Source organism: Chaetomium tenue (assembly GCF_020726465.1).
Source record: "Chaetomium tenue strain MPI-SDFR-AT-0079 chromosome Unknown F5144scaffold_4, whole genome shotgun sequence".
In the NCBI taxonomy this organism is placed as follows: domain Eukaryota; kingdom Fungi; phylum Ascomycota; class Sordariomycetes; order Sordariales; family Chaetomiaceae; genus Chaetomium; species Chaetomium tenue.
Window position 1 is genome coordinate 4,381,630 of NW_027117332.1, and position 24,987 is coordinate 4,406,616.

Sequence of the window (24,987 nt, forward strand, 5' to 3'; positions counted from 1 at the left end):
GTCACCGACCCAACTACTGATCTGGCCCTTACGTGTTTGACTCGGGGAGAGCGGACGGGATCCCGTATTTTCAAGTAGGTATGGTCGTATGTGGTGGTTGAGAGGCAAAAGTGTGGTGATATTAGTGTGTCTCTTGGAGCCACAAGGGCCGCCCCTTGAATGAAACGACTTGCAGAGCTAATTAACCGTTTGGGCCATATGATGGTGATCAATCAGTGCAAGAAAGATTGTAGGGCTTCTCTATTTTTATCTGTGTTTGTTCGTATTGATGGACAACGAATAGGATAAGTCAATCCGTAAGAAGGTTGCTGTCGATATATAGATCATGAGACCGCAAGGATCTCCGGTTTGTGTTATTAGATATTGATTTGGCACTATGATGGTTTGCATGTACCTCTCACTATTTGTTGTTACTGGAGAATATGAAAACCCGGTGGGCTGTGGGGGTTCGTAGGGATGATGAGCCCAGCAGAGAGTCAGGAATCCTATTTCTAGGACGATGAAACTTGCTCATATAGTTCGCCCGCCGAGTTGGCAACGTTAACAGCAACATCAGTCGTGCTGACACCGCCCGCAGAAAAGTTACCTAATCTCGACGACTCGGGCGTTTAACCTGATAGCGTCGACGCCAGGCAGGACAACGTGCGATCAGCCGAGTCACTGAGTCAACAAAACAGATATAGCCCTGGAGTATTTATTTTCTTTGCCCGGATGCTACCGTTGCCCAAGTTAATGTTGAGAATCGAAGGCCCGTAATCAAGTGTACATACTAATAACTAACTATTCGTCTATTTAGCCTCGCAAATGCCAGTCTCTCTAAGCATGCCGGCTACGGCCACAAAGCCGCCTATCGCTGGAACGCAGAAAAGGCCTGCTAAAAGAATAAACAAACCACCTCCTAGCAATATAAGCACAATTCTGACTCGCAACAGACTCGGACCTCCAAGCCCAATTTTGGCAAAGATATTGAAACAAAGAGTCAAGCTGTCCACATGCCATCCGCCGGCGATGCCAACAACCACCCAACTCAGAATCCATCCGCGCTGGTCCGTTGTGCTCCTCCCGCTGTCAAACTTGGTGAGCGCCCCGATCACGACCAGGGACAGGCCGCTCAGCAGAAGCGGCAAAATGAAATCCCCCACTCTCCATTTCTGGGCGAGCACAAACCAAGGTTTGGGTGATGAGGAGGAATATAACTCAAACGGCGAGTAGGCGGAAACGACGAGGTCGCGCTCTGGAGTTTCAGACACGAAGTCCCCATGCGCCTTTGCGCAGGCAATTAGCGGCGGGTACACATCGCTACCGGAGACCCGCGCCAGCAAGGTTTGGACGGCGCCATCCGGCCCCGGTGGATCTCGTGGCTTCACCTCATATACCAGCTCCTCGGCGTCGTCAGTCCCAGCCGTTGGTTCTAGCCGGCCAGTCACTCCATCAAACACGCCCCCGCGTTTCCGGGCCTCCTCCATCACCTCATTAGCAACCATGTAGACGTTGGGGTAGTCTGCCGTGGCGATTTGCGCCATCAGGTTCACGACACTCATGATGAGATACGGCACTACGGTGAGGCCATATGCAGCGTATCCGAAGCGTTCGATTTGGTCGCCGCGGGACTGGTAAAGTGTTAGGCCGGCGCTTCCAACCTGAAATATGGCGATGAGAGACTGGACCCAGTTGTACTGCGAGCTGATATCAGGCGGTGGGCCCACAATCCAACGGTCATCCGGCCGGTTCGACTCGGCCCACGAGATCTTCGCCTCGGCATGCACATCGACCCAGTCGTAGCCGTGGGGGACGAGAGCCTTGCCGTGAAACTTGTTCACGTTCAATGCCGCATGCCAGACGAACGAATAGGGCGCCGAACGCCGGCTGTCCTCCAGAACAGGGTCCTCAATTTGCTCCCGTACACGAACATCGTCGATGAGCGGTACATGTTCGGGGTCGACGCCCGGCCGCTCCGTGCGGTCCTTGTCTGAGGCGTCCGGCGAGCGCTTGGGCAACGTCTGCCCATTGGCCAGGCGTATTTCGCCCTCAGCGTTCAGCACCGGCCTGATGCGGTCTCCCTCTTGTGGTCTCCAATACTCGGCCCGCACCACCATGCGGAGGGCTCCCGCCGCGGCGGCACGCTCCAGCGGGTTGCGGTTCTTTCTGAAGCGAGAATAGCGCCCGATCGAGAACAGTGCCCTGATGAGGCCTACCGACGGGATGAACAGGGCCAGAATGGCCGCCACGGCCGTGTCCGTCGTGCTCGACCCGGGGTACAGCTTTATCGTCGCGCAGTGTGCTAGGTAGTTGGAGGCGAAAAAAAGGAAAACCGACCACGGCGTGGCTGCTGAGCATTCGAGGCCCACGCCGCCGGTGCTGACTGGGTTGGTGTCGGCGAGGCTCCCAGCAACAGGAGCCATCGGGAAGGTAGCTTGGAAAAGAAGTAGATGGGACCAGTCCTCTTTCAAGTTCAAAGCACTTCAATAATTCGTGGACATCGATCAACGACATTGTGGGCTCAGAAGGTAATGGTAACCGCAGAGAGTCGAGGACCGGAGCCAAAAGCTCTTTATGTATGTCAAAACGGAGATCAAATGCCCCCTGTCGCGCGACTGGCCCCCAATACTACCTTACCTCGGTACTCAGGGGTTGGGCTGTGCCGCCCCGCCACCGCAGCTGAGCAAACTCAGTCACACTTCAATTGGTCATGACTGGATGCGTGCTCGTCAGCTTGTCAGAACGGGGATGGGATGTTCATCATTACCCAAGGCAGAATGGAGACGCGGTGGGTAAGTTAAATCCAACATTTGTTGACTGTGTATCCGCGGCAGCAAACCATATGCCCTTGAATGTCGTTGTTGAGTACTAGTTTGGATCGGGGCTGGCCCGAACCTCACCTACATCAGAATACAACAACAACAGTCGTCATTTGTCTCCCTCCTGCGACGGCGATGCTCCATTTCTCGCTCACGACGATTCTCCCACGTATCTTGCCGGGTTTCTCTCTCCTCTTCTTCCAGACGAGGAGAAGGCTCCCGGCCGTCATATCCCGTGTCCTCCCACGCCCCGCGCCCAATATCCTCCTCCGCCGAAGCCTCCGACGGTTCCACGGGCACATAAATGCGGTTAATGCTAGTGCCGTCTGCGTAGGAGTAGTGCGAGTAGCGTGTGGTCCATTCCGGCTCGACCACCACCCTGTACGGCAGCATATAATTGTAGGTTTCCTGACCGCTAGGCTCAACATCTAGACCGGGGAGCGAGGAGAGCTGCTCGCCGCTTCCAGGAATGCCGATGCTAGTGATTTCGACTTTGCCGTCCACGACTTTTATGCCGGGCGTAGCGGTGTGAGCGAGGCGGCTGTCGTACAGGTTGATTGTGACTGGGGTCCTGCGGATTTTGATCTCCCCGAGGACATGTTCCTCAGAGACTCCTGTATGATGAGCCATGTTTGGCCAATAGTGTCGAAGAAGTGAGTGCTATATCAGGAACTAGGATGGTTAATGATAGCTGGAAGTGAGAGGAACGAACCGGCAGTCCCCAGGAAGGAATGAAAGAATAAAGAGGCTTCGCTGTTGCAAGTTTGCGTTCCACAGCAGGCCTTGCCGAGATGACCGAGAAGGCTCGGGAGTACGAGCGGCACTACGAGGGTCCATGGTAATCAAGTTCTAACCCTAAGCTCGAGTTTAGTATTAACAGGATAATATCAAAAAAATAAATTGTGTTTCCTAGTGACAGAACTTACCCACATGAGGTAGGAATTCGGAAATAGGTAGAAACTGGAAGAAAGCAGATAATTAATCCGGATGGAATGCCAATGAATCCAGTCCCAAGGACATTAATTCGCGAAGACCGCCGTTTAGAATTCTTTTGCTCTTTCCCTCCAACATAAAAGCTCTGTTTTCCTGAGACTAGCCCCCCATTTCCTCCTCGTGAGGCCCTCTGCCACAAATTCCAATTCACGACTTAATTCCAACTCGGTGGCACTGAGAGTGCTACAGGTGAATCGAGGGTCGGAATCAGATTCAATCAAAACTCTCATTACTTCACGTTATTCTGTCCGTCCACTTTCAGTAACGCCAAATCACACCCGTCAACATCCGCCAAGTGACAGCCGACCCCGGAAAATCCACCAACAACTCCATCTATTCGAGAAACAACAACCTGACTTCCCCAATATGGACAGCCTCCAGCGGAGCGTCAAACAAACGGACGGAATGCTTCGCACCGTCATCCAACAACTGAACAAGAAGATTGAGTCCATGGGCACTTCAACAGGCCATACAAATCTCGCCGGCGTTGCGACGAACCTCGAGGTTTCACTCGCCCAAGTCCAGCGCGTCTACCGACTTCTTGAGTATGACCTCGGCAAGCTTGCAGCCATCATTGAAGAGCTCCCCGCCAAGGACTCTATCGTTGAGGAGCCAGACGTTAAGAGATCCGTCATCGAGAAATCCGGCAATGAGAACACAGAAGGAGACAAGGCTTTGGGTCGAATGGAGGCAAAGCTCGACTCGCTCACCACAAAGTTTGACCAGATCGCCGGGCTAGAACCTTTGGTTCAGCGGAGCGAAACTAAGATTGATGATACTCTCCGTATCTGCGAGACACTCGACACGTCCCAGAACCTGAACGTGGGACGGCTTGTAGCCATTCAACAGTCACTGTCCGAGATGAAAAAGGGCGCCACCATCATCGACGTTGATCCAGTTGCAGCACATGCGCCAGCTCTCTCAAGCATCAGACAGCCGGACCGCAAGAAGAGGAAGATGGAAGAAAGTGATATCTTTGACTCTACGGCGCTTTCGGTTCATGTGCGTCGCAAGAACGAGCGGGAAGCTCTGACGGCTGACCAGCGGAAAAAGCTGCGAGGATTTCTCAAGCGGCGCTCGCTAACAGAAGGATTTTTGAATCGGCTTGTTCCATGCCCAGACGGGGGCCTCTGGAATGAGGACTACATTATTTCCCGTTTCCAGTCTCTGTGCGAGAGTCAAGATCTCTTTGCGCGGGCTGCCAGGCTCAAGGAATACATGGACCTGAAGTTGTCACGATCCTGGTTCTGTGCCCGGGATGTGGCCTTTGAGGGTGCCCCTTCGCTATCTTTTTCCGGCGAATGCAAGCATTGCAGACTATGGTGTGTTCTGATCAAACCAGTGGAACCGGATGACGAGAACGAAGACAATCGTTATTACGTTCGCGTGGCGCATCACCGAATCAGAAAATAGACACCAGCAAGCCCAGCTACGGCTATACATTAAGGATCTCGCGCGTCGGTAGTGGTACTAGGCTACATGTACTCTAGGAGATCATGGATGGAATCATGGAACGAAGGGTTGGGAGGGTCGAGAGACGCGACGCGTTTCATCCAATGTATCTACAGAGTTTTGCTTGCCCCATAGGTATCTCGATAGCCCAGCAAACTCTCCACAGTTCAACCTTCTCTCCATGTGAATGTCTCATCCGGTGCATATGCCTTTCCGAAGTACATCCTCAGGATTAGGGATGCTTGGCACGCCTTCTGGGACAATCCTAACCCGTATGTGCGTTGGTGGACAACTCTTCGGTGTTGTTCTGTGGTCATGCTCTCCATACTACATGTTCTTTCTCTGTTATTTTCGGCCAAGAGTCCAGAACTTGAATGGTGTGTTTGCAGTCCAAGAACCATCCATAGGTACTTTCATTGCCCTATTCTCAACCGTAAAAGGACCTACATTTAGCCCATATTACCTATTTATTATCCTTAGATACTCTACCTGCAGGATCAGTACCTATTCTTAATGCGATCCAACCCCAAGAAACGGACCATATCACTTAAAGCGCGTTCGAGCCATACTTTACAATACCATATGATATCCCAGGCAAGAAGGGTACTTCGTTTTAGACACGTATCCCCTCCACCTTCGCGGAAGAGCGCGTTGAAAGACAAGGCTAGGTCATGTCCCGGTTTTATCCGACCCGAGTTCTCACCCCGGCGACCATTACAGACAATAACCTTTGGTTACATCCAACCCGTCCCAGCATCGCAATTAACCATAGGGCCATGACGAAGGACCATACAAACCAATCCCCTGTGTGGGGAAGCAATCAATATCAGCCTGCCAATATCCCACATTGGCCACCCGATCGATCTGGACCCAGACGGCAGCAAAGCGATCTTGCCACGGAGAATTACGATCTGTCACCGGGCAGCACCCGGGAACCGGTGGGGGAGGGGGAGGGCAAGCATGGTCAGGCTCGGAAAAGGTAGGTGTGCAATGGTCACAACAGTGAGACCCGGGAACCTGGAGATCGACAATGGGAACCAGAACCAGAAGGCGTGCATAATGTACTTGGATTGCGTGCGAGACTGAAAATAGATAAATACTGCTGCGACTCATAAAAAACCGAAAGCACGAAAGAAGCAACAAAACGCCTGAAACTACCACCAGTCGATCGAGCTCAGAAAGCTCTAACCGCCGACGGTAGTTTCCCCGTTGCGGGATCTGTCGCGCCTCGTCGCGATGGCTCGCAAAGGAAAGGGCAAGACCGCGCCCGGGGCTGGGAAAAATGCTGCACGGGGGGAGCCTGCCCCACCTACTGGAGGAGCCGAACCAATCACAACGAAGGACAGCGACGAAGTGATGGAAGATGACATCTACAATGGCCCCAACCCTCTACACGACGAATCAGACGAGGTACTTGCAGGGACAATAGTCCACTTGGCCAAGGAACCAAACGAGGCGGTCTCCCAAGTAGTGGCGGATGAGATCATGACACGGCTGCGGAGGCTGCGTAGACTGGAAAGCGGAAAGGCATCAGAGACGGGAAACGAGGGAATCGACGTTGCGAGGATTCAAGGAACCGTCGTGGACGCCGTGGTGGACGGTATCGGACAAGGGACAGGGAGGGCCATAGAGGAAGTGAGAAAACAGATGCAGGAAGTCCGGAAGGAGATGCAGGAGGTCCAGAAGGAATTGCAAGAGGCCCGGAGGGAACTGCAGGATCAGAGAAAGAAGCAAGCTCCTGCACCAGCAACAACGGTAGCCCGGTCGTGGGCTGCAGTGGTGGCTGGGGAAGGAGAGCTCCCGAAGAAGATCATACCGGGGCGGCTCAACAAGGAAATACTGGTGAGGGGATCTATAGAGCCGTCGCTGACCCGGAGGTCTCCACAAGAGATCGTCCAGGCGGTCAACGGGGTTTCCGAGAGGAAGGGAGCAGTGGCAGCACGCAAGCTCCCTAGCGGGGATGTTATCGTCACTTTTCAGGATGCTGAAGCGAAGGAATGGCACGCGAAGAACGGAGGATGGATCGGAACGGCGTTTGGAGAGGTGGCGAAAGAGGCAAAGCGGACATTTGCGGTTTTGGTAAAAGGGATGTTGAAGAGAGACTTGAGGGACGTCACAGAAGCGGCATTCGGCAAGCAGCTGGGGCTGCAGTCGGTGGAACGAGTCAAGTTCCGAATTCCAACGATCGAGGGAGTCACGAGAGCGACGGCACTGGTTACCATGACCAGTCAGGAAGAATCCAAAAGGGCCTGCGAGGAGGGAGTGGTTTGGCGGGCCCAGATGCTCAACTGCGAGCCGTACTGGTCTGCACTGCAGGCTACCCAGTGCTATAGGTGCTGGAAATGGGGTCACACCCAACGGTTCTGCAAGAAGTCTGCGCTGTGCCCGCGCTGCGGCACAGCGGCCCATGGGGGAGGCGGGAGGGCGGGGGAAGCCCAATGCCCAACCCACGGCAACGAGATTCCATACTTTTGTCCGTGCTGCTCAGGGAAGCACCCGGCCTGGGTACGGTGGTGCCCGGAAGCAGTAAAAGCCCGGGGTGCGGCGAGGGAGGCATACCATTTCCGGCCTCGAACCTTTGAGCTTGCTTTGCAGCAACAAACACAACAGCAGCAAGAGAGACTACTACCGAGGATGCGGAGCGTCACATTCCGGGGTGCGTCCACCCTGGAGGAGGCCGACGATGGCTTCCAAGAAGGGGGAAAAAGGAAGAGACCACGGGGCCGCCCCCCCGGCTTTCTCATAGCCCAGGAGGAGGCTGCAAGGAGTTCGAGGCAAGGAAAGCTGACCTTTGCGAGGAAGGTTGATACGGATCTGACCGGAGACCGAGGAGACGGTGTTGGGGGCCTAGGGGTTACGACTCCAGAGGCCGCGGATACCTTGGAGGCGGACGGTCAGGATGTCGGAATGCAGGGAGCTGGGTAGGCTCCCTTCAACCGTAGTACGACGGATTCTGAAGAGACGGGCCAAGGTAACATCGGTACAGGTTTTTAGTCCGACTGGGAAACCAGGACGGTTTTCCTGTACAACTAGCTAGATAGTTGGACCGGCGAGCCCAAGGGCATAGCGGTGTAGGAATAATAATAAATACTGCTGCGGTTTTTCACTACCACCCTCACCCTCTCCTCCAAGGTCCGACAACCTCCACACCCACTTAGCACTTGCGCCAGTCGAGCGAGACATTGACGGTGATCTTGCCGCTGATACGATCGACCTATCCCCCACAACATAATCAGCAACCGTTTTCGCAACAAGGTCAGGGGCAAAAAGAAAGAAAGAAGACGCACCGCAATCAGCGCCGCCTCGCGCGTCGGCGAGATGTTGCACTGGGTGTTCATGTTCATGATGGCCGACGTGCCGCCGCAGGGGGACCACGAGACGACATCGGGGTCGGCGCTGAGGGTGAAGGGCCCCTCGCGCTCGCCCGCCAGCGCCACCGAGTAGTACGACTGGCCCTGGATGCCCGTGAAGTCGAAGGTGTTGGTGCACAGGCCGCGCGAGCCCTTGGGAATCTGCGCGAAGCCGGACATGTCGGTGGCGAGGGTGGAGAAGCTGGGGGTTTGCGTGTTAGTGTGTGTATTTTGAGGGGGCGGTTGGTGTTGGTGTGAGGAGGAGGATAGAGGGGGGGGGGGGGGGGGGGGTCCCTACGAGAAGCCCTCGTCGAACTCGAGGTTCAGCGTGAGCTTGCAGTTCTTGCGCCAGTCGGCGGCCTTGGTGCCCGGGCCGGTCTGGATGATGTACTCGGAGAAGGTGACTTCGAGGAGCGTCTTGGAGGCATCGATCTGGACATCGGCGGTGCCCGCGGGGCAGCCGGAGCCGAGAAGGGAGACACCGACGACGCGGACCTTGTTGGGCACGTTCTCGTTGGGGACGGTCAAGCCAGGGGCGGCCGCGGCCAGGGGAATGAGAGAGAGGAGCGAAAGGAACTTCATGGTGAAGATGGTGCTGGGTTGAGCTGGGGTGGCTGTTTGAAGCTATGAGAGTAATGCTGAAGCTGGGAGATGATGGTGAGAAGAAGAGAGCTTTGGTCCGGGGGAAACGGGCAGTCTTTATAGACTTGTCCTCATCGTCGTCGTCGTCGCCGTCTTGGCCAAGAGAAGGCTCCGCGGAGGAGTAGTCTAGCTCAAGGCCGACTTCGCTGGATGCTCAGATGCCACGGACTCGACCTGGTGTGCTGAGTTGGGCAGTACGGGATGTCAACACCGTGTGTCAAGGGCCTGTGAGCTAGTTTCGATATATCACCAATTTCAGCAGGTGCCTATTTTTATCCTGTGAACCGAGCCCTCGTACCTGGGTTCCTGGGTCTGGCCCAGATGCATAATAACAACTTTGTTTATTATGGCCGACTGTTTGGCTGAATCCGGGGTTAAGCGACCAAACTCATTAAGCGCAATGCACGTTCTCCATATCGTGTTAAGGTACGTCCGTCTTACACGCATGACAGCGGAATCCTTTTCCGTCCATGGATAAACAGCACTCGAGCCGGCCAGCTCCCAACGAACCGTAACACACAGCCGCCCAGGCTGTCAAGACCCCCTTTTTAATATCGTATGTAATTACCATGCTGGCGGAGCAGCTGACGGCACCAAAGAGAAGCATATTACCGCTACTATAACGGCGTCGCCCTGCACATGTCGGTCAAAGCATGTTGCTAAACTTAACAACAAGCCCGCTTCTTTATTCTAACCACCACGACTCTGTCTTGACATCTGAATGCAGGACCTTCGTTGGCGATTTATTTTACGCTGTCATGCTGACCGAAACACGAGGGGACCAGTCTCTTGGGTGACCCGTGCGGACTATTTCATATCACGCTCGCCTCCTTATTTGCCGGGACCGGCTACAACGGAAGCGAGCAATTAGAGGGCGGTACCATAGAACCAACACCGGTCCCGCCTGACAGGAGACGGGCTGGGCTTTTTCACGATGCGAGGGTTTGAAAAACAACGGAGAATGTTAGGCCGGAGTAGATTGGAAGCTCCTGAAATTAACATTAACTAACTCCAACAACATCCGCCCCAACTAGCGACCAGGGACCGAGGCAGATTCCCTTCGCCTCGCATCGCCTACTGGTCAAACTCGCCAGCATAGAGGATATCGCCAGGCGCACCGTTCACAGTGTCCCACAGCGACCGCGCCGCATGGTCAAGGCTCCTCTTCGCGACGGTGCCGTTCAGCTCCCTCTCACCGTCTTCACGGGCAAGCTTGACTGCATCATAGTTAGTTTTCGATAGCTCAATCAATCATGATGAGAACAAAACATGTGCAACACCGATTTCCCGATGCAAACACCAAACCATCATTCTTACGATAAAGAAAAAAGAAAAACGGGGAGTACTAACCATGTAAGTACACCGCAGTGCGCTTCCCGCTGAACATGGCGTGCGGCACGTTGGTGGTGTTATCCGAGTTAGCATCACCAATGGCGTAGACACCAGGGATGTTGGTAATCAGACCAGCAGTCTGGTCAGCCGCCAGACGGCCACCGTAGAGGTGGACACCCAACTCCTCGCCAACCTTGGACATCTGCTCGGACGGGAACGCGGCGAGGAAAGCCGCCCGCTCCAGGGACTCGCCCTCGTCAAAATCGACACGGAACAAATCCTTCTCCGGCACGGTGGGCAGGCTGGGGTCGGCGTCGTGATTCTCCCCGCTCTGCAGACGGACGATGGCGGTGATGGTGCGGTTGTCGACGGGGACCTTGTGCAGCTCGAGGTAGGTCTCCCACTTGTCGAACTTGGCGTCGGTGGCGGCGCGGAAGGCCGGGGTGTCGGTGCCGTTGACGAGGGCGACGACGTCCGAGTTGAGCGTCACCATCTCGCGCACGGCGCCGGGTACGTTGTCCAGGCTGCCCAGCAGGCCCAGGGACTGGTCGGCGTGCTCGTGCCCGTCGCACCACGGGCACCAGAAGATGCCCTGGCCCCAGTTCTCGCGCACCCCGGGGGTCTCGGGCAGGATGTCGCGCAGGCCCGTGGCCAGCACGATCTTGCGCGCCGTGTGGCTGACCTCGCCGGTGCCCTGGGGGCCGCTGGTAGTGACGATGAAGTGCGTGTTTTGCTCGTCGCCGGGGGTGATCTTGGTGACGGTGCCGTTTTTCATGCTCACGGTGGGGTAGTGAGAGAGTTGCTGGCGAGCGGCATAGCGGAAGTAGGCCGGTGTGACGCCTGGGTGGTGATGTTAGTCGAACCATACTACTTGCATGGCATTAGGCGGAGAAAAAGGGCAATCGTCATTACCATCAAACCCGATCACGTCGTGCATGTGCCTCGTCACCCCATTGCGGTACTCGCCCGAGTCAATGAGCAGGACCTTCCTACGGACACGTGCCAGGCCGCTCAGAGCACTGAGACCGGCCGGGCCGCCGCCCACGACAATGGCATCGTAGTCGTAGACAGGAGCGGGGTCAGCGCGGGGCACGGCAGCGCCGTTGGCAGCGGTAGCGAGCGCGGTGAGCGCGAACGTGGAGAAGAGACGCATGGTGAGATACTGAAGGTGGACTAAAGGTCGGGCTTGATACTACAGTGTAGTGTAGTCTGGGAAGTTCAAGGATGGAAGTCGTTCAACCGCTGGCTTCTTCTCCTCTCTCCGACCGGCGGGCGCATGGGCCGCCATTATATGTCCTCGCCTGATCACATTGGCTTACTGCAACCCCCGCGCAGAAGTCTGTGATAATGAGCTGTCAAAAGGTCACTATCGAAATCTCCTGCGGCCGATCCCATCGGTCCGGAGATCGACGGAGATCTTTGCCCAGCCAGGTGCATCAAGGATCGCGACAGCCACGGCACGGCCCAATCCCGCTTCACGCGGGGCAGCTCTCGATCCATCTTCGGCAGGTAACCGGGTACTGGGATTGGCTCCTTGCCCGTCGACTTCCAGGACGTCTAAGATGTGTCACCCCCCCTTGCAGGTCGTGCAGGTCGCGCGCATCTGTCACCGCGCATCTTTTCAGCTTGGGCGAATCAAAACATGACTGGTTTCGAGTAATGATGACGACACCCCTGGTCGGGGCCGCGGTGATCAGTGCTCGTCTCGGTGGGGTTGTCTCACTTCAGCAGCTCAACATGCTGAAGCGAGAGGACAATCACGACCAAAAGAGCCACAAGCAGGTGGATGTGCCAAAGCGATGACAAAATCTGCGAGGAGGTTGGGGTTGCATGTTGAATTACACCGATGTTGCAGAGGTGCGAAGTACGAAGTATTATCCAACCCATCGACTGGCACCCTGTGGTTCCTAACTTCTAAGTTGTCTGGGTACGGTTAATTAGTTAGCAATCAAATAGCAGAGAAACCCTTCCGAACTCACAGTATCATACCAAAGAGAAGAGCGATTGTTACTGATGGTTGGCAGTCTGTTGAGGTCTCATGCTCTCGTGTCCATGGGTCGTACCACAATGGCCTGTCTCGCGTAATCACTCGCCCAGCAGTAACCACGGTTGTCGGGCACTGCTGAGACTCTTCCGCCCATTTTTAATACCGCAGTCAAGGCTCCTCAGTCTCCTTTGGTGGCCGCTCCGTTTCCTCCTGCTGGCTGTTATCTGGCATTGGGAACATCATCTCTTTTATTGTTTGGAGCACATCTTTTGTTGGTTCGCGAGGGACGAAGCAATAGGAGATGGTGACTGGGTCGCTTGGGAAATATTTGGATGGGTAGTCGAACCGATCAAGAAACGCTGCCGGGAAGTGAGCCGTGTACAAGGCACGTGGACCGTCCCAAGTATCTTTAAAAACATGAGTCTTCTGTCACGGATATGGCCGCATGCAGCCGGCCGGCGGGGTACGCTGGCAATACCCCGAACCAATCATTAAGAGGAAACACGTAACCAATGAACGGGCAAGGACCGCGGTGCTCAGAATGCTCAGGGCCAAGACCCGTGAGCATCATGAGCACTCTCTGCTCAGAATGCTCAGGGCCAAGACCCGTGAGCATCATGAGCAACGGTAGATAGACAAGTATATAGTCACTCGTTCTGGAGAGCTCTGGGAGTTCTCCAGTTAGCAATCACAACTACAGTTCGCTACAAGCTCGCAAGCCTACTGTTGAGACAAGTCTATTGTTGTGCACCTTTTGGCTGCACCGAACCTAAGCATCCTTTGCAAGATTACCTTCACTGAACCCTAACAGGATAGGATCCTGGAGTAGGTTCGTCACATCTTCGGACTCTTCATTAGTATAACGGTCCAGAATTGGCTTGATCAATAAATGAGGGTTCAATTACTTTGACGTATGCCGCGGTGCTACGAGACCGTCGTTGTGCTTGAGCAAGAGCGATCAGGACGGCCACGATGTATGGATCTTCTATTCTGTTTGTGGGTTGGTAACGGGGCTGGCACCTTAGTCGACGACGGAAGATTGAACCATCCCATTGCGGGTCAAGACCGTCGACCCATTTAAGGAAGGGGAGGTCCGGGCGAGATGACCATATGCAACGGCTAGCCCTGGTATTTCGTATAGTCGCGACGGCCGTTTGATTGAAGTGGAAGGTCAGTTCCGGGCTAACGAGTTAAAAAAAAAGATTAGCAAAATTCAACAAAGTCGACAGGGGCACCTGCCTCCAAATGCCGACATCATGGCCCCGAAAGAGATATGAGGCCAGATCGCTGCTGTATATAGATTTGTTTTTCTTAGTCTCCGTTGTCCGAGACTTCGGTTCTATGTTCCGGAGAAGGAATCGACAGCCAAGAAGTTCTAGGTGTTGTAACGTCCATCGTGAGGGGCGAACGAATAAACGATCCCGGTTATTTTGCCGCAAGACGTCGTTTAACGATGATGGCTCTGGTTGGGGAAAGCGAAAGGCGGCTGGGGACCGCGACGGCGTTGGGAGATCCATGACGAGGCGCGAGGCGGCGACGGGGGTGACGGGGTCCAGCTTTGGGTCGCCTGCTTTCTCCGTAGCGATTGCAGTTGGGAATTCTTATCCTTCACCCAAATGCAATCCTACGATTTCTATCCCGTCTTCAAGACCACGGCTGAAGATGGTTTTTGTCTGAGTCAGTGGTGATGAGTTTCGGAGACGATGCTGAGAGAGCAAGGCAAGGTAGGTAAGGGGCTCCCACTAGGTGCGCGGGTCCGCGCGGATTACGTAATTCCAAATGCTAATGTAATCGCTAAATATGCATCTAACAGAACAGTGCCCCGCGCCTCCATCAACGCCAACACCACTTCCACCACCACCGATACCGCCGCCGCCGCGATGGCCACCTCTTTTGCAGACGACTGCCTCCCTCCTGAGAATATTTACGACTCTCGAAACGCCTTGTTTGAAGCAATCAATGCATGGGCTATAACGAGAGGTTACGCCTTCACGACTGGAAAGTCGACCACCGAGAAGAGCGGGAGAATGACAGTTACATACGCCTGCGACCGAGGCCGCCGGCCCCCCGAGGCATCAAGCAGTCGCCAGAGAAGAACTAGTAGTCGAGTGACCAGCTGCCCCTTCTCGGTCCTAGCTAAAGAGTCGTCCGATGGTAGTTGGGTTCTTAAACACCGCCCCGATTCTCGATTCTCGGTACATAACCATGAACCAAGCCAACACCCAGTCGCGCATCCAGTTCATCGACAACTCTCTGGAGGTACTTCACAACTTGCAGACTTCTCGAACGCTGGTCTCGCACCGAAAGAGATTCAGACCCTTGTACGACAAAGTGGCTCGCTAGCTACCCGGCAAGATATCTACAACCGGATCGCGGATGTACGTCGAGATGCTTGTGAAGGCCAGAGCCCGATTCATGCGCTAGCCAACCAACTCGAGAAGGAGGGCTTTTGGAGTCGAATCCAGTTTACACCAGATGGCCGTGTCACAGCAGTTCTCTTCGCGCATCCCGACTCCCTTGCTTACCTTCAAGTTTACCCTGAGCTACTACTTCTTGACTGTACATACAAGACGAATAAGTACGGCATGCCTCTCCTTGATATGATTGGCGTTGATGCAGCACAACGGTCTTTCTGTATTGCATTTGCATTCCTGAGCGGCGAGACAGAGGAAGACTACACTTGGGCTCTCGAGCAGTTAAAGTCACTGTACGAGCAATGCAATACTACTCTCCCGTCTGTAATTCTTACGGACCGCTGCCTTGCAGCCATAAATGCAGCTTCAGCGCTCTTCCCTTCTGCTGCAACGCTCATCTGCATCTGGCATGCGAACAAGGCAGTCCTTGCCCGATGCCAACCAGCATTCCCGGAGGCTGAGAAGTGGAAAGAATTCTACGACTCTTGGCATTCGATCATTAGTTCGCCAACAGAAGAGGAGTATGCCAACCGGCTTGCACAATTTCAACAAAAATACGCTGTTGAACACCCCAACGAGGTCGGGTATATCAAGACCACGTGGCTTATCCCATTCAAGGAGAAGCTTGTACGCGCTTGGGTCGACCAGTCGACTCATTTTGGCAATACAGCTACCTCACGAGTAGAAGGGATCCACGCCCTCCTCAAGTCATACTTGAGGAGATCGACATTCAACCTCTTCGAGGCTTAGAAGGCAATCCGACTTGCTCTCCAGAACCAGCTCGCCGAGTTACAAGCATGGCAGGCAAGGCAACAGACTCGGACTCCGCTTGAGCTTTCTGGGGCATTGTATGGAGTCGTACGAGGATGGGTGTCACACGAGGCGTTAAGGAAGGTCGAGGAGCAACGGAAGCTACTTGCAGAGACAGACCGTCCTCGATCCCTAACTTGCACAGGTACTTTTACTCGTGTCTACGGGCTCCCATGCTTGCATGCACTTGATGCTCTCCAAGGCGAGCCTCTTCTTCTCAACCACTTCCACTCACATTGGCATTTAAAGCGCAAGGGAACCCCACAGCTACTCCTTGAGCCTCGCCAGCGCATTGAGCCAATTCGGGCTCAAAGCTCACTCCCCAAATCAAGTACAAAGCGGGAGCCGAGTCAGTTTGAGGCAGTTGAGGCCCAGGTCCAGGCACTTGAGCCCCGTCGGGCTCCAAGCAAGTGTACGAAGTGCCATGCAGTTGGCCATATAAGGACCTCAAGGGCATGCCCTCTGCGGTATTCAGATGTATTGTAATTAGTTCTGGCGATGGCGTTGATGGAGGCGCGGGGCACTGTTCTGTTAGATGCATATTTAGCGATTACATTAGCATTTGGAATTACGTAATCCGCGCGGACCCGCGCACCTAGTTAGTGGGTAGGTAAGGTGTATGCTGATGTAATTCCACTGTGGGGCAAACGCCAGGGCCGTCGGGAGGCACGCGCAGGCCTGGCACACCGGGTTGGAAAAGAGAAAACGAACAGAAAAATAGAAATATCTATATTAATCACACCACTACTGCGCGGGCTTCCTATATATATTTTTCGTAGATCTAACTATCTAGTATCCAATTCTACTACGCGATTGGTGACGCAGATAATACGGGTTGAGATATCGATGCATTTGTCTCCTTTTCTGAAACCTTTTCGAACTTGTCTAAATTTGTTGGCAAAAACCACGTTCGTTTTCTCCTTTCTAGCCCGCCCACAACTGACTATTTGCCGCGCACTGCAATTTCGAAGCGATGACAAAATCCGCGAAAAATACCTAGGTAACGAGTTACGGTATCACCAATTGATACCTCAGCCATCGGGGGGGCTCTGGTCTATTCAGATCCCTGCCTGCCTGACCTGCTTATTTGCCTCAGGTCGTCTGTCGGATTCCGTGATGAATTGATAGCTGATGAATATCATTTAAAGTCAATTCGGAAAAGCCACCTTTCCTCGCTAGGCAGTGCAATTAACGTCACTGCCCCTTGGACCATCATCTTAGACAATGAGACTGGAACGTGATCAAATTTATGTTTTCGTTGCGTTTCAGTCAATGCCCGTGATCACTCCCTCCCCTGTTACGTTAAGTTGTCTCCGTTTAATCTGTCAGATGTCAAGTTGGATTCTGCCTAGCTATCACTAATGCCTGCCTGTCTGCGGCAACCCGTGGCTTGTGCGAGCGTGCAAACGAAGCCTGACCAAGTGACGGCAGCGCACTGCCAAACGGCAGCCGAAAAGCGAGAGACGAGATGGAAATGAATCCAATAAATATCAGGGCGCGGCTGGCCCATGCATCTCGCGCCATCTCCTTCAGTATCCTCAACCCTTCAAAAGCCTAGAGGGCTAGCATCGCCATGTCGGTAACCGCGTCAATCAAAGGTTACTATCGAGACTTGCTAAAGTCAACGCCAGCCGATTACAAGTCGGATCGGCGAATCGCACTAACTCTTGCCACCCAACTTCCCTTTCCGAATGGCGTGGTTCCCGAAGTTCTCAGGTCGCATTTCCTCCGGGCCGACACCGATCAGCGCGCCGAAGCTATTGGCAACTCGTGCGCCAACGGTCCGGCCTTCGACTCCCTCATCATCTTGCTCCGCCAACTCCTCGCGGCATACCCGGATTTCTGGCAAATCCGCGACCACCAGCTCTTTACCCTAGCATTTCACGATTTCGGCCGGAGCCAAGTAGACGATTACATCGTCAAGGGCAAGCTCCTCGAGCTCCTCTACCCAATCTCGACCATCCAGCTCCACCGGGTCGACGTGACCCTCGGCGAACTCATCCTGCACCCACTCATCACCAACACCCTCTGGTCCCACCCCACCCTCTCCTTCTTCCGGCGCAAAACCTGGGCCAAACCACCCGGCGCGACCTCCTGGGAACCCTACAACCTCGACGACAAATTCGCTTTCCCCCCCCTCCCCTTCCAACCCCCCGACCATTCCCGGCCCCTCAACCTCAGCCACCACCTCTCCCGCAAACTCGGCCTGCACCCCATCTCCGGCTCCAGCGTCGCCTTCGCGGGGCTCTTCCCGCCCATCATCCCCATCATCACGCGCGGCGGCCAGCCCTTCGCCAGCATCCGCACCCTGACCCTCCACGGCCCCTGCGACCACCGGCTACTACACGACGGCACGCTCGCACCTGTGATCCTCAAGCGCCGCTACCGCCTGCGCGCGCTGCTCAACCTCGCCGACAGCGACATCCGCACGTTTCATCAGGATACGAGCCCGATTGTGGAGCAGCTGGACCCGGAGCTGTGCGAGAAGACGCAGCGGCCGAGGGAGCGCTATCTGGGCAAGTTGGTGCGTGGCGAGCAGGCCAGGGGCTGGACGTTTGAGGATAGCCCGGGGAGGTATTTCTTGCTGGTGTATGTGGAGTATGATGCCGTGCAGGGTGCGGCGTATCGGCCGGTGAGCGAGCAGTTTGGGGAGTATATCCCGCCGCTTGCGGGGAACGGTACGTGTTTTCTTTTTGTTTGGTGGTGTTGTGGTTGGGTTGTGGTGGCTTGGGTCACTGTTGTAGTATTCTTTGGTTGAGGTGGTGAGCTGACAAGTGGGTGGCACAGGAGAGCAGAGATGGGCGGCGGCCCCGTACCTTCCCCTGAGGAAGAAGGACGAAAAGGCTAAGAAAAGCGACAGTAGAACGAGAGCCCCGAAGAAAAGGGATCTTTCGAAGTACGTCTACTAGATTGCGGAATGGTCGGTCAGCGAGGAAAGGCGAGGGGTGGAATGGCATTTCAGCGAGCGGCTGAAGAGGGTAGGTAGAGCAAAGAGCATAGACGAAGGTAGAGAATTGGCAATATAGAAGAAGATTGAGGATAATCACCACGAGGTAATTCTACCTACATATACCTCTAGGTTTAGGAGTATGTAAGTAATTAGTTGTTAAGGTCTGTGTGTGCCTGGAAGAAGGAAGATCAATTGCGAGAAGAAAAGAAAAAAAGGAAGAAAAAAAAAGTGATGTAGTTAACACGAGCAAAAGTTCACCGGCCAGCCCCCCTCCGATGAGTCCGATCGGCCCTCACCAAAGGAGAGGAGGTGGCCGGTTTGCGCCGTTCTGAGTGGGCGTCCCCGCTCAGAAAATCCCCGGACAGCACCGGGGCTCAAACCCACGACCTCAAGCGAGAAGGGGAGCGAGATAGGCCACTGCCCGGACCATTTGGCTGCACCGTCTGGTCTGGGCGGTGGCCCTCGACGCTAGTTTGAAAGGGACGAATTGGATCTGATACATATACCCTGAGTAGGCGGGAAGGTGCATGTGGGTGCGTGCGAGTGCGTGTGCGTGCTTCGTGACTGCCTACCTAACGCTATGACTCCGGCGTTGACACGATGACATCACGATGAGCATCCATGTGGTTGATGGGAGAATACCGTGGCAGCCTCGAGGCGTGGAAGTATAGATTTCAGGCACACCGTCTGAAGCATGAAACTAAGACTGACTTCTTCCGAGTCTCCTCGTTCTTATGCTTCATCAAGCTTGTGCTTTGATAATCGAGAAAGAGTGATTTACAATAACATTTCCGACTGTAAACGAGCTAGAGTCGATGGAAGGCAGAAACATTGACCCCACAGCACCAAGCTTTCCAAGAGTCGACCTGGCCAATGACCAGCCATGTGGCTCCTGATCCGGCAAGTGGGTCCAATTCGATCCTTTCCTTCCCAAGCAGTTCTTTTCTTTTTCTTCTTCTTCTCATCAGCGAAACATTGGATTTTCCACTGCAAGTCATTGCCATAATTGGCGCCACCACGTTTGCGGTTGATCATTTGTTTGTATCAGTGTCAGATTTATTTGACGATCATGGAAACTGATGAGAGAGTCGGCAGTAAATATCCGTGACCAAAATGGTCGGATCCATCTCCACGAGCACCGTTGTGCCCAACCACCATTGAACATGACCATTTTCACGGTATTATTAGGTATTATTTCTCTAATTATTCTAAACCCCTCTTAACGTTTCCCATTACTTCGTCGCAATTGACCTCTTGTCATACTCCACCGTAATATCCGTCACCCGCAGAATCCCGTCCTCCGGCTGCAGCCCCTCCCCATCATCACCCAGCATGCTCCGGTCGCTGCGGTCATCGACAGACTTCTGCAGGTGTAGGTCATGGTCACTATTACCCGGAAGGGGAGGCCTGCTCGTAGCGGTTCGTCTGCTGTGGTTATTACTGCTGCCGATGCCCATCTCCTTGTCATAAAAGCTGCTTCGCGTGCGGTGGTGGTGTTGGAGGGATGTCTTGGCATCGCGGAACAGCACACGGAGCATGGGGATGCTGGCGGCGATGATGGAGGAGCAGACCTCGGCGTTGCCCCAAATCCAGAGCGTGATGCCCTCCGCTAGAAGCTTGTTAGCGATCGGGTTCCAGACTGTCTCATTAGGGAGGGCGGATTACCGAAATCTGGCGCCAGCAGCCTCGGGATCTTGCTGGTCTTGACGGCGGCGGTTGCACCGGCGAATATCCCCATGCTCATCGCAAGGCCAGCGCCCACCTTTTCCTTGCGCTTCATCTGTAAACCCCACAAAAACTTCCATGGAAGCAACGCCAGGGTGAAATCCATCAGCGCCGAGTAGCCGGAGGAGAAGAGGTTGTAGTAGACGACGATTTTGGGGTCCCAACATGTGCCTTCGACGGTCATGTCCCAAGCTTTTTGGACCGGCATGCAGCTGATCCAGGGAAAGAGCGCGGATACCGTGATAGCGACGTTCATGGAGATGATGCAAAACCAGGTGACCTTTTTGTACCAGCCGTCCGTTATTTGCAGAAGTGTCAGGCCGAACGATGTCTTGCTCCAGACCGCGGCGGTCACGGAGAAGGTGCCGGCCACGTTGGCGGGTACGAGTAGCGTGTTTATGTTGCGCATGTCAAAGTCCCAGATGTGCAGCCCATAGCCCAAACTGGTCGCATAACTGAGGATCGACGACTCGATGATGATGCAGACCTTATTCGATGAGTATGGCCGAGTAAAAGCTCGGGGGGGAGGGGCGATAAGCCTACCCATGAAGCGATGAGGATCACATCGTCCCACCACAAACTCCGTCTTTTTAACAAGCGGCAATAGATGCGTAGAGAGAGAAATATTGTGGAAAGAAGTGCTTGTGACCAGATGCTGGCAAGGAGCTTTGGGGCGGCATTGTCGTGCGGAAGAGCGGCCAGTTGCTCCGGGGTCAGAGGGACCGAGATGACCGCGAATTGTTCCGGGGTTTGGTTCATGGATACGGTGCTGTCGGGTCTTCGGCGCCTAGCTCCAGTTGTCAAGAATCACTTGCCTTTTGGGTGTAGGGGGCCACGTGGAAACCTGTTTGCGAAGGCACACCTCCCACAAGGTATAAGAAAAGGAGGAAGCGGTTTATGGGACAGCAACGAAAGACGGATCCTTGGCGAGTCATCTGGGCACGAGATGCCCCTCGGAGGGGCGCACGTATCCCCTGTAGGAATGATGCTCGATCAAGACCAGCAGACAACTGGGACATGATTTGCACCCGATGACAGCCAGCCCCAACTCAATCACCCAAAAGGCGGCAAGCCTGATGAAGGATCTTCGTGTGGAGGCGCCGCTAGTGTGTTTAGTAGGGAGCTTTGGGTCAGCGCTTATCCCGGATGGAGGCTAGAAAAACGGCATTTGCCATGGCGGACAGTCCGGTTTTTTAGCACTTTGTTCTGTCTCACATCTCGGAGAGGGATTGTCTCCGAAGGTGTCGACTGTGTTAACAGCGAGTCTCGAGGTCATGATTCGATTGATTCATTTCGCTGCGCGTTTCCAAAAGCAAAATTGGGTGGGCAATATTCCCCCCGTGAGCATGTGTGTTGAGTCCACTGTTGACTGTCAAGAGTGTTGCTGGTTGATATCAAGTTGCAGGGGCGAGGGCTTGAATACCGGGGTGACCGGGTACTTGGCAACTTGGGTTTATGGGTATCTCGATAAAAATCGGTGATGAGTGGTCGATCAAGAAGACGGCGTGGCAAGATTCCGAGGGAGCGGTTGCCCTCGGCCCCACCAATCGCGTGGACTTCCCCCACACCAATTTCAGGAAGCCGGGGTTGACGCGCGCCAAGAGCGATGGAGAGGCGCCGGTCAAGGTGTTAGCGGTGGGATGGCCGTTGAAAATATCTGTTTGGGGAAGGGACGACTTTTTGGTCAGGGTTGGTACAGAAGCTTGTCTTTGGGATCATGGTTGTGTGCGCGTTTTATTACCTAGTTAAATCCGAGCTGCAGTGGCGAGCTGAAATCTCCCTTTCATTTCAGACATCATGATGATGATGATGATGCTGGAAACTCATATTCTCACATCAGTCCCCGTGGTGCATGCTGCGCAGGTAGCGGTCGCGGAGTCGGTGCTGGCGGGAAAGCTGAAGAGCAAGTCTTAATTGTTTGCCGCCATCGCGTTATGCGGATGTGAAGCACCAGTATGGCTGACATCCATGATATATGCGCCGGGTTTACCAATGTGATTAGTGGCTAATAACACAGGTTTAACGAACCAGAATCTCATCCCCTCGAACTGTAAACGAAAGTAAAGAGGTGTGGGAATGGGGCAAGACCGACTACAACCGGTTGAACCAAGAATACTACGCTGCTAGTACGGCTAGATTTCTACGACGCTATTTGCATGCTGTTTACCCCTATTTCTCTAGTCCACACCCATCCATCCTTTTCTCAAGCCCAGAACCGGAAATTCCAAACAGTCGGGATTGCGGGCAATACCTGGCGGCGGCTGATGCTGACATTGACCGCTTGGATGACCGATGTGCTCTTCGTTACTTAGCCCGCCGCCATGAATCTCCATTCCGCATGGTTTCCTCAGTTCTTCTTCAGACACCAGGCCACTGTCATTCCGCACAGCGTCGGCGAACGCTAGCACACCGACCGGCATCCTGCAGACTCAAGGCTGCCCTGCTTACTCTATCCTCCACACGCCATCCACCAGCAACTCATTAGTCATTGTGCGACGGTTGACCAGCATTGTTCACCACCAGTTGGTCACCGTTGCCCACAACCAGTTGGTCGCCGTTGCCCACCACCAGGTGGCCGCCGTTACGCACCACCAGATGGCCACCATTCACCACCACAGAGGCATGGTTATTCACCACCAGACGGCCAACCCTAAAAACCCAGTGGTCGCGGTAGTTTGCCGTCCCGTTTATCGCCGGATGGACTCCGTTGTTTATTGCTGGATGGTCGCCGTCATCCATCAGAGGATCGATCCTAATGCCCCAGTGGTCGCCGTGGTTCACCGCCCCGTTTATCGCCGGCTGGTCACCGTTGTCTACTAGAGGGTCGATCCTAATGCCCCAGTGATCGCCGTTGTTCACCACCTCGTTATTCGCTGGATGGTCGCCGTCGTTTATCATTAGATGGTCACCGTTATATACCACCAGGTGGCCACCATTGTTGATCATTTACTGGTCGCCATCGTTTATATCGGGGTGGTCGCCGCCGTGCATCGCCGGCTGGATTCCGTCGACCATTACCGGATGGTTGCCGTCGTTCGTCGCCGGATGGTTGTTGTTAGTGCCCTGGTGACCGCCGTTGAATGCTGGTCCCGGATGACCCCCGTTACCCATCTCCAGATCACCACCATTATCCATCTCCAGATCACCACCGTCGGTTATCTGAAGCTGAGCCCCCGCAGGCCCTCCTTCCTCCAGGAGTTGCCTCGCATGCATCAATTCGTCCGAGGTCAAGACACGACGGTACCCGCGAAAAGGTATCGGCATGCAGCCCGGGACCGGCGCGTCGCGAGCAAGACTGTTGTAAGCGTATCCGAAAGGGGCGTATTCGTCGGCTTCGTCGTCCAGGGTCTCGAGAGGCTGATTCGGCTGTCGGGCAACGTCCAGGACGTAGTTGATGATCACGGGCCGGTCGAATAAATATTATTATTATTATTCATACTCCGCTATGCCCTAGGGCGTGCCGGACCCTCTGCTATTTAGTGTACAGGAAAACCGTGCCCTCCCGGGCCGGGTGAAAAACCCCTACCAACAATCAAGGAACGATGCGTTCTGGTGAGTCTACGTATACAAAGAGAGGAGGCCTCCTGGCCTCCGAACGGGGGCGCTTCAGGCCGCCGTTTCCAGCTCGAGCCTCCTGGCCAAGCTGTACATCGGCAGCCTCCCCGAGTCCATCAGCCAGTCGAGGATCCTCCTCGCAAGCCGTACAGTCGTGGGATTGATACCGTGTAGAACTGAGTAAAAGTCCCGTCGTGTCCGAATTCCAGTTCTCTCCCATCTTCGAGTCAACGGTGGGGCCAAACACCACACTACCAGGTGTTCGGCAGTCTCTCGTCCCTCGCCACACTCGCAGGCAGGCGTCAGAACCTCCGGGACTTCCCGTGTAAACAAGTAGTCCCGTAAGCCTATTGCTCCCGTCCGGATTTGAATGAGCAGTGAGCTTTTCGCCTTGCTGAGACCGTCATGCCTCCTTAGGGTTTCGTTCCGGAATAGCGTCTCCCGCTGATGGTCAAAGTCGTCCGCCGGCCTGGTGATTGCTCTGCCGTCCCGTTCCTTTAACCACCTCGCTCTCCAGGCCTCTTCTACTGCCTTGTCCGTGTCTATGGTTCCCCCCGTCCAGCGCATGATCGTGCCCGCGGCTCTCTCTACCGCCGTGGGCCCTTGAGGCCTCAAGGTTCGCGGTCGGCCCCTGTTGCCCCTCCTCGAGCTGAGTCTCTGCTGTATCTTGCGGCAGGCGGTAAGGATAACGCTCCCCGCCGTCTTTTTGCCGCCTTGGCCGTCGTCCAGATCGGGTTGTTGGAGTCGGTTTTCGAAATCTGCAAGCCGTTTGTTTAGGTATAAGTCCAACGGTGGTACCCACGTCCGGTCGAATAAATACTGTTGCCTCCTAGGTATTGTTGCGCCGTAGGTTTCGGGGCCGATGTAATTGATTGTGACCGGACCAAAGTAGCAGTGATCTATCCGCTGGCTGAATAACGGGCGGACAAACCAGTTTATTATGACCGGGCCAATGAACCAGTTTTGGGCTGACTGGAAA

The 24,987-nt window shown here is 54.5% G+C and overlaps 10 protein-coding genes across 10 annotated transcripts; 3 read left to right on the plus strand and 7 right to left on the minus strand.

The window, feature by feature from the left end:
* Positions 1–682: 682 nt before the first annotated feature.
* F5144DRAFT_630511 (uncharacterized protein) lies at positions 683–3,547 on the minus strand. Its single transcript, XM_066792423.1, has 3 exons — positions 2,954–3,547; positions 941–2,362; positions 683–847 (listed from the first exon to the last, which is right to left on the minus strand). The coding sequence occupies exons 1-3, from the start codon at positions 3,426–3,428 to the stop codon at positions 789–791; spliced, it is 1,956 nt and encodes a 651-aa protein (XP_066643837.1). The 5' UTR covers positions 3,429–3,547; the 3' UTR covers positions 683–788.
* Positions 3,548–4,157: 610 nt separating this feature from the next.
* F5144DRAFT_513326 (uncharacterized protein) lies at positions 4,158–5,189 on the plus strand (the record flags this gene model as incomplete). The annotated part of the gene is made up of 1 exon (XM_066786576.1): positions 4,158–5,189. A coding segment is annotated over one exon (1,032 nt), but the record flags the coding sequence as incomplete, so codon positions are not given.
* Positions 5,190–5,990: 801 nt separating this feature from the next.
* F5144DRAFT_574967 (uncharacterized protein) lies at positions 5,991–6,439 on the minus strand. Its single transcript, XM_066789052.1, has one exon. The coding sequence runs from the start codon at positions 6,354–6,356 to the stop codon at positions 6,006–6,008; it is 351 nt and encodes a 116-aa protein (XP_066643839.1). The 5' UTR covers positions 6,357–6,439; the 3' UTR covers positions 5,991–6,005.
* A 1,958-nt stretch (positions 6,440–8,397) lies between these two features.
* F5144DRAFT_651106 (uncharacterized protein) lies at positions 8,398–9,175 on the minus strand (the record flags this gene model as incomplete). The annotated part of the gene is made up of 3 exons (XM_066793020.1): positions 8,398–8,436; positions 8,531–8,795; positions 8,892–9,175. The coding sequence occupies 3 exons, from the start codon at positions 9,173–9,175 to the stop codon at positions 8,398–8,400; spliced, it is 588 nt and encodes a 195-aa protein (XP_066643840.1).
* A 1,134-nt stretch (positions 9,176–10,309) lies between these two features.
* Positions 10,310–11,720, minus strand: F5144DRAFT_490743 (uncharacterized protein; the record flags this gene model as incomplete). The annotated part of the gene is made up of 3 exons (XM_066785816.1): positions 10,310–10,452; positions 10,586–11,407; positions 11,480–11,720. The coding sequence occupies 3 exons, from the start codon at positions 11,718–11,720 to the stop codon at positions 10,310–10,312; spliced, it is 1,206 nt and encodes a 401-aa protein (XP_066643841.1).
* Positions 11,721–12,981: 1,261 nt separating this feature from the next.
* On the plus strand, positions 12,982–13,264 carry F5144DRAFT_574972 (uncharacterized protein). The gene has a single exon (XM_066789053.1). The coding sequence runs from the start codon at positions 13,000–13,002 to the stop codon at positions 13,183–13,185; it is 186 nt and encodes a 61-aa protein (XP_066643842.1). The 5' UTR covers positions 12,982–12,999; the 3' UTR covers positions 13,186–13,264.
* Positions 13,265–13,315: 51 nt separating this feature from the next.
* On the minus strand, positions 13,316–14,265 carry F5144DRAFT_574973 (uncharacterized protein). The gene is made up of 3 exons (XM_066789054.1): positions 13,794–14,265; positions 13,460–13,736; positions 13,316–13,394 (listed from the first exon to the last, which is right to left on the minus strand). The coding sequence occupies exons 1-3, from the start codon at positions 14,069–14,071 to the stop codon at positions 13,389–13,391; spliced, it is 561 nt and encodes a 186-aa protein (XP_066643843.1). The 5' UTR covers positions 14,072–14,265; the 3' UTR covers positions 13,316–13,388.
* A 3,069-nt stretch (positions 14,266–17,334) lies between these two features.
* On the plus strand, positions 17,335–18,817 carry F5144DRAFT_621410 (uncharacterized protein). Its single transcript, XM_066792061.1, has 2 exons — positions 17,335–18,456; positions 18,566–18,817. Exons 1-2 carry the CDS (start codon positions 17,352–17,354, stop codon positions 18,685–18,687), a joined length of 1,227 nt encoding a protein of 408 aa, XP_066643844.1. The 5' UTR covers positions 17,335–17,351; the 3' UTR covers positions 18,688–18,817.
* A 1,127-nt stretch (positions 18,818–19,944) lies between these two features.
* Positions 19,945–21,468, minus strand: F5144DRAFT_260347 (uncharacterized protein). Its single transcript, XM_066783531.1, has 3 exons — positions 20,997–21,468; positions 20,394–20,940; positions 19,945–20,337 (listed from the first exon to the last, which is right to left on the minus strand). The coding sequence occupies exons 1-3, from the start codon at positions 21,210–21,212 to the stop codon at positions 19,961–19,963; spliced, it is 1,140 nt and encodes a 379-aa protein (XP_066643845.1). The 5' UTR covers positions 21,213–21,468; the 3' UTR covers positions 19,945–19,960.
* Positions 21,469–22,800: 1,332 nt separating this feature from the next.
* On the minus strand, positions 22,801–23,717 carry F5144DRAFT_593411 (uncharacterized protein; the record flags this gene model as incomplete). The annotated part of the gene is made up of 4 exons (XM_066790459.1): positions 22,801–22,826; position 22,902; positions 22,995–23,283; positions 23,404–23,717. The coding sequence occupies 4 exons, from the start codon at positions 23,715–23,717 to the stop codon at positions 22,801–22,803; spliced, it is 630 nt and encodes a 209-aa protein (XP_066643846.1).
* Between the last annotated feature and the right edge of the window lie 1,270 nt (positions 23,718–24,987).